The 7,325-nt window shown below is 40.9% G+C and overlaps 2 protein-coding genes across 2 annotated transcripts; one reads left to right on the top strand and one right to left on the bottom strand.

The window, feature by feature from the left end:
• Positions 1–1,125: 1,125 nt before the first annotated feature.
• Positions 1,126–3,389, bottom strand: Arl5 (ADP-ribosylation factor-like 5). Its single transcript, XM_070674710.1, has 3 exons — positions 2,965–3,389; positions 1,988–2,432; positions 1,126–1,905 (listed from the first exon to the last, which is right to left on the bottom strand). Exons 1-3 carry the CDS (start codon positions 3,008–3,010, stop codon positions 1,857–1,859), a joined length of 540 nt encoding a protein of 179 aa, XP_070530811.1. The 5' UTR covers positions 3,011–3,389; the 3' UTR covers positions 1,126–1,856.
• Positions 3,390–3,815: 426 nt separating this feature from the next.
• On the top strand, positions 3,816–6,335 carry Pgd (phosphogluconate dehydrogenase). The gene is made up of 5 exons (XM_070674457.1): positions 3,816–4,165; positions 4,342–4,565; positions 4,636–4,880; positions 4,961–5,586; positions 5,854–6,335. The coding sequence occupies exons 1-5, from the start codon at positions 4,155–4,157 to the stop codon at positions 6,194–6,196; spliced, it is 1,449 nt and encodes a 482-aa protein (XP_070530558.1). The 5' UTR covers positions 3,816–4,154; the 3' UTR covers positions 6,197–6,335.
• Positions 6,336–7,325: the final 990 nt, after the last annotated feature.

Here is a 7,325-nt window from a genome sequence, read left to right as displayed (position 1 = left end):
GTATAACTTATATAAAACCATTGCGAATTACATTTTTACATGCGCACTCGTTTCGCCAATATCGACATGCGTTAAAACAATCTGTCTTATACACACACACACGCACGCACTCATACATTGCAGAAATGCATTTTTTTTACAGAATTACAGCTAAATAGAAGAGATGGACAGGTCCAGTGAATAAATTTGACAAGTGTAGACTCGGCACCGGCATCCCGCATAGAATTTCGAGGAGCAAACAATGTACACGGGAGATACTGTCATCGATATTTAAGAATCCGTTTCTCAATATGAGAAAGCTAATGTTAACTTTTAAGTGTTAGGATCTCACTCTGGCGTTAGGCGGCAATTATATCCATCCGCGAAATTGATAATTAACAACACAGTTGTACCTGTACAGTAATTCTTTGCGCGTACTCATTAATCTTTCAGCACACATCGACAGTTTTCTTTTTCTTCTTTTCTTTTTTTTAACAAAAAAATGCTACGATAATTAATTATAACTACTGGAGTATTTAACACTACATAAAAGATAGGCGTAAAACATTTACAATTTAAATAAAGTAAAGACGAGACAGCTGTCGAAATTGGAGAGAGGGTGATTTCTTAACGTCAGACTTTCGATCACACATTCGCCATCCTGGCGGCATGTAGTAACCGCGGGTGAATGGAATCGGAAGATACGTATCCTTAAATAACTAAAGAATTTGGAAACGCCACTTAAAGCAATTGTAGTAATAAACTTTGATTAAACTTTCAAACTTCCTCACTGTCACGAAACAAATTGAGATCGCTAAGTAAATTAGTCGGACAGAAAATTTTTGATTCTAAGCTCCCATTCACCTGCCGCGATATTACATATGTCGCATGTTGAAGGATATCATAAACTTTCCGCCGGGCTTCATTTATCAGCCTATCTATTAATCCTTCGTTGTTTTTTTTTTTTATTAATTTTCTTCGCGCGTCACGTGTGACATATTACGTGATTCTATGCAGTAAAACAACTGTCTCAGAATTGAATTCACATATCACAGAGCAGTTCATATTCCGCCTCGAGAAGTTTTCTTCAATCGGGTCACTCGCTATGAATCTGCTTGGCCCTTACGTACAGAAATGTAAAATCTGTTTTCTTTCTTTCTTTTTTTTTTTTTTTTTTTTTTTTTTGCATTTCCTTCCTCTTTTTACAGAGTTTGCATTCTTAACAAGGAGTATAAAAAACTATGTACACAGGTGCATTTTTTACATATCAACCGAGTACAAATAACAAGTTGCCTCCCTCAGTTTCACTGTCCATTTTACTGCAAAATTTTACTATAGGTGGACGGGATAAGAAATCTTTCATTATGCACATGACAATATAATTGTGTCTCTTCAATGTTTTAAATTATATATATCTGTCGCTATGTTTAATGGCCATTACTACGATAATTAATCAAGTGTATATTTTACATATGGACGCAAAAAATGATTTTTTTCTTTTAGCACGCGTGTAATACCTCGCATTGTACGTTATCACTTGTCATTATTCTCTTCTTATCTTTATATTGACAATTGCAAACGAGGTAAAAATTTGTTATTACATCACGAGTAACTTTCTTTTTCACAGCTACATAAACAGCTAGCGCGATAGCTAAGGAACAGATTTACCCGTCCACCGTTCTTTAAATGTTCGCGGCAATAAAGTGATCGAATGTACTTCGATGGTCATACCAGAAAATTTAAGTAGCGACAAATAAAATCGCGCTACTTTTTTCTTTCGCATAACCATCAAAGCGTGTAAAAGAACTAACTTATCTCGATAACATATTTTACATTTTGGATATTTCGTTAATTATAAGCGACTCTCATAATGTACGTCATGTCTTTTTTAAACGTCCGACAATCCATTCGAGTCCCTGGTATAATCTGAAAAGGAATTTAATTGCCCTTTAAATTTTATTCATTTCAGTATTAAATAATTGCGCGATCACAAAGATTAAATACTTACCCTTCTCCCGTAAGAGCGCAACAGCTCTGTATATGCCACTGATGCTTTTTAATGGACGTCAAATCCAATTGTCTGGAAATCTCAGCTGCCGTCATGCTGCCTTTCAAGTCTTGCTTGTTGGCATAGACCAAGACATTGGCCTTGCTCAATTCCTCATGGTTCAGCATGGAATAGAGCTCTTCTCTAATCACACCGAGTCTCTCTCGGTCAGTACTGTCTATGACCATAATAATAAACTCTGTATTTGTATAATAAGTGGACCATGCGGCTCGCAAGCTCTGCTGGCCACCCAAATCCCACATGATAAAATGAGTGTTCTTCCATACAACTTCCTCTACATTTGACCCAATAGTAGGAGATGTATGAACGACCTCGTTCATTAGGAATTGATATAATATCGTTGTCTTTCCGGCATTGTCCAAGCCGACCATGACTATTTTGTGCTCTGAAAACAAAAGATTTTTACTCAAGCAATTATACTTGTCTAATAAAATAACGCAAACTAAAAATCAATAAGACTGTAATTTAAAGAAATCGAATTAAATTAACACTCCGTGATTAAGTTCTCGTCCATAAAAAAATGTGATCCGGCGGCATATGTTAACAGAATAGAGAAAGTAGGCCAATGCTGTTCACACGGAACTCCTAGCATATGTCATCTAGCGTATGCCAAGTCATACAGCTCTACGTCGGTCTTTCGAAGCAATTTATGATTCACTAAGATAAACTATTTTTTTTTAATAGCATTAAATTGTCGCGAGCGTTTTACTGTAAATCCGGAGTACTTTTTAATTGCGTGACAGATGACGTTTGGCGATCGATTGATAACGTAACCGACCCTGATGTTAATTCACATTACGATCGGCGGCCGGGCGATAATTGTACTCGTACGCATTATTAAAAACTTGCGCGATAGACGCGCGTCTAAGAAGAACGCGGAAGGACAGGACGGACGGCGAGTCGTGGACGGTAATCACCTTCATTGCCGAAGAGGCTCCATAACTTCGCGAAGAGCAGCCCCATGGTAAACCGATCAGCCCGGGGACCAATCGAGTGTGCTCGTTCGACGCCGCAAGCTCGCCGTTTCCTTCGCAATTGAGAGAACGCTTCGGGAACAGAGCGGTACGTTCAGTTCATTGTCTCTCTCAGAGAAGGGTTATGTTTGCTTCCGCGACGACGGAACGTCATTTGCGTGAGGCACAAGCTCGCGGAACGACATCGCAGTCGCTCCGACGCAACAACTTAGACGCCGACGACACGCGGAACACTTTAACGATAGCGGAGCGGTGGCAGCGAGGTGCTACGAAGCGTGAGAAACGATCGTGAAATCCGCGGAGTCCGCGAACAACCTGTCTAGCTCGATCGAGCGAAGCGCAACATATTGTGCTTTCGCTTGTGAAGCCTCTGCGAGCACCCAAGCGATGGCGCCTCCGCTCCCGGTTCGAGGTTACGCAACGCGACGCTAGATGATTCCGAGTTGGCTGTTGGGCTCTCTGACTGAAACTTCGACGCGGTAGGTGAACGCGTTAGGTTTTTCTTTTATCCTCAAATAAATTTTTTTTTTGCGAATAATTCCACTTGCAGTCGTCATTAGCCTTTTTATTCGTAGTAGACTTTGATCTACCGGTTGAAATAAACCTCAGAGCGACTTCGGTTAATTTTTAATTAATTTAATTGAAGTAAATCGGAATTTAGCCGGCTTCACTTTGAACGATCGTCTTGGCAATGCCTTCGAGAATGTTTTAGAGGAGTTTCGATCGTTTCGTCGAGCATTAGAGGCTCAAGAAATTTGATAAGCCGGCGTCGTGGTCAAGAAGGTACGTGCCACATATTTTGACGATTGAGATATTAATGTTCCCATGGAAAATTCGGCACGTCGCAAGAACGCAGATTAGATAAGTTCGTGCTGCGGCGGCGTGCACGTTAATGCTGTATCATCATCACGAATCAGTCTGGAATCGACGACGTAGTCGCCACAGCACGCGATTGGCTCTCGGCGTGTCGGCTGACGCCGTGAGACACGTACCGTCGCTGGAGGCACACTTGCACGTCCTTCGATGACCTAAAAGTTTGACCACTTGTTGCTCCGACGCGGCTACTGCGGCAAGTAACGCTCGTACATTCGGTCCTTCAGTTTGTTACGTACGCCTGTAAATCATCCATAAATATGAGCACTCCGTAAGTACTTTTTTTCTTCACGTACATATTAATTTTTTATTTAGAACGCTGGGAGAAATTATATGTGATCTTCCGTTTTAAAAATGAAATATATATATTAAATAAAAAGCGCAAGTGGGAGGAGAGGAATATCGGACTCTGTTTTTTTTTTCTTATTGAATTTTGCACGATTTTAGGGTGGCAGATATCGCCCTCATTGGCCTGGCTGTCATGGGACAGAATCTAATTCTGAACATGAATGACCATGGGTTCGTTGTATGTGCATATAATCGGACAGTAGACAAGGTAAAGTCTTTTCTGGAAAATGAAGCCAAGGGTACAAAAGTCATCGGTGCTTACAGCTTAAAGGAAATGGTTAGCACGTTAAAAAGTCCAAGGAGGGTCATGTTATTGGTTAAAGGTAAGCTATTTTTTTAATTATTGCGACTAAAATTTAATAGCTATAGTAATACAATTTATTTTGGCTATAGCTGGTGCAGCTGTGGATGCTTTTATTGAACAATTAGTGCCTCTTCTCTCATCCGGAGATATTATCATTGACGGTGGTAACTCAGAGTATCAAGACACTGAGAGGCGTACCAAGGATCTGGAAGAGAAAGGAATTCTCTTTGTTGGTAGTGGAGTCAGTGGAGGAGAAGATGGTGCTAGATATGGACCGTCTTTAATGCCGGGTGGCAATCCCAAAGCATGGCCACACATCAAACCAATCTTTCAAGTATATCAATGCTAACCTATCAATATTTAACAAGAATTTATTAAACATACAGTTTGTTACAATGTTGTAATATTTTTCAGTCTATATGTGCAAAAGCTGGTGGAGAGCCGTGTTGCGATTGGGTAGGTGAGACTGGAGCAGGGCATTTTGTCAAGATGGTGCACAACGGCATCGAGTACGGCGATATGCAAATCATCTGCGAGGCTTATCACTTGATGCGAACTGGCCTGCAGCTCACGCAGCAGGAAATGAGCACAGTGTTCAATGAATGGAATAAGAGTGAGCTCGATTCGTTCTTGATTGAAATCACGCGGGACATTCTAAAGTACAAGGACGAAAAAGGATACTTACTCGAACGCATCAGAGACACTGCTGGTCAGAAGGGCACTGGCAAATGGACGGCGATTGCCGCACTGGATTACGGCGTGCCAGTTACGTTGATCGGCGAATCAGTCTTTTCGAGATGTCTGTCCGCATTGAAGAACGAACGCGTCGAGGCAAGTACGGTGCTGTCTGGTCCAGATCCGGTGTACAAGGGCGATAAAAAGGAGTTCCTCGAACATTTGAGGAAAGCGTTGTATGCCGCAAAAATTATCTCGTACGCACAGGGCTTCATGCTGTTGCGAGAGGCTGCTAAAATCCACAACTGGAACTTAAATTACGGCGGAATAGCATTAATGTGGCGAGGTGGATGTATTATAAGAAGGTAAGGTAACTGAAACACTTTCGAAATCATATAGTTACGTCAGTCTCGCGACAATTCTTTTGACACGACCTATATTTCCTTCTAAAGCGAGTGTAATGAAGAAATACGAGTGTCAAGGCTGTAGAATATTCTTAAGAGACAATTATTTCTTTGAAATTGCAACAACTTGCAAAGTAGCTCTCACAATATCTTTATTAAAACATTTCAGGAATATCTGTAAAAGAAGAATGTTATAGATAATATAATTAAGATTGTAATTTTTTTTAGCGCATTCCTGGGCAATATAAAATCGGCATACGAAAAAAATCCAAAGTTATCGAATTTACTGTTGGACGAGTTCTTTGCCAAGGCTATGGACGTGTGTCATCGGAGTGCCAGAGTGGTGGTAAGCGCCGCCGTGACGATGGGCATACCGACTCCTGCTCTATCGACGGCTTTGGCTTTTTATGACGGCTTCAGGACCGCCCGGTTACCGGCGAATCTGCTGCAGGCTCAAAGAGATTACTTTGGCGCTCATACATACGAACTGCTCGGTCAGGAAGGGAAGTTCGTTCACACAAACTGGACTGGACACGGTGGAAAAGTATCTGCTTCCACATACGATGCGTAATTTAGCAAAAATTTTACATTAATATAACGGCGAACAATGTACAAATGAAAATCCAAATAATGCGACAATACAGTGTGATAAATACATGTAATTAATAATTACAATATTTTAAATAATTACGTGATTATGACAGGATAAAGGAACGATTCGACATGATAATTATCCTGCAACTGAGCAAAAAAAAAGTGATGACAAGACATTGTCATTGAAAGAATTTTACATTTTCTCTTTTCAGATATTTTTCTATCTTCTTTCGAACAAATATAATTGCGTAAAAATAGAAAAAGTCGGAAGAGCCTGTATATACAATATAAGGTATATAATTATATATATAGATATTAATAATGGTACATAGAAATTTATCTGAAAACAATATACATGTGAATAAATAATAAAATGTGTTTTTTTTTCTTTTTAGATATTTTAGACAACCGTAGAATACTTTTACATCGTCGACTGTGATGTTAATTTTACGAAGATTTACGTTGCGCGCGACGCATCACGTTCCACGCAGATTACACATGTATTTTAGGAAACAACGGCTTGAAGAAGTAGGGAGGAGTTACGTAATACGCAGAAGACGTTGCCTGGCTGTGATCGTCGACGTTAGCGGCTCGCACGAAAATTATGCATTATCGAATCGCCGGCAGTCGCTCGTGGACTCTGTCCTTCTTTTTATTCAAGCGATGTAAGGCGAGACCGCCGCGAGCGCGTCTCTCTTACCGTCGGAGATTGACATGAAAATAACGGAGACGAGAGATCACTAGAGAGCGGGGACGTGGCGGGGTCAAGCTAGTGAAACGCCGATTATGCCGCGACGGGACTCGTCATTACCGCATTTCTCTTCCTTCAGAGAGTAACGCGCACACGCGAAAATATTGGAGCATGACACTTTCAATCGTTCGCCGACGTTTCCCTGCGACTTGCGAAACACGTCAGGATGCAGCTTTGCGCAACCCAATTTTTTTTTTTTTTTTTTTGCGCGCTCTCTGCCGTAACGCGATTTCGAACGATGGGGAAATTCGTAGCCCCGGGACGTGGCGTCGTACGGTGTACTATTTCATGTGTGCGAATTTTTTACGCCGCGTAATACGCCTTCGACGTTGCTCCAACCGATACGCAGTTTAAT

Source organism: Cardiocondyla obscurior, linkage group LG01 (assembly GCF_019399895.1).
Source record: "Cardiocondyla obscurior isolate alpha-2009 linkage group LG01, Cobs3.1, whole genome shotgun sequence".
In the NCBI taxonomy this organism is placed as follows: domain Eukaryota; kingdom Metazoa; phylum Arthropoda; class Insecta; order Hymenoptera; family Formicidae; genus Cardiocondyla; species Cardiocondyla obscurior.
Note: the sequence above shows the minus strand (reverse complement) of the source record. Positions and strands in the feature narration are given on the sequence as shown.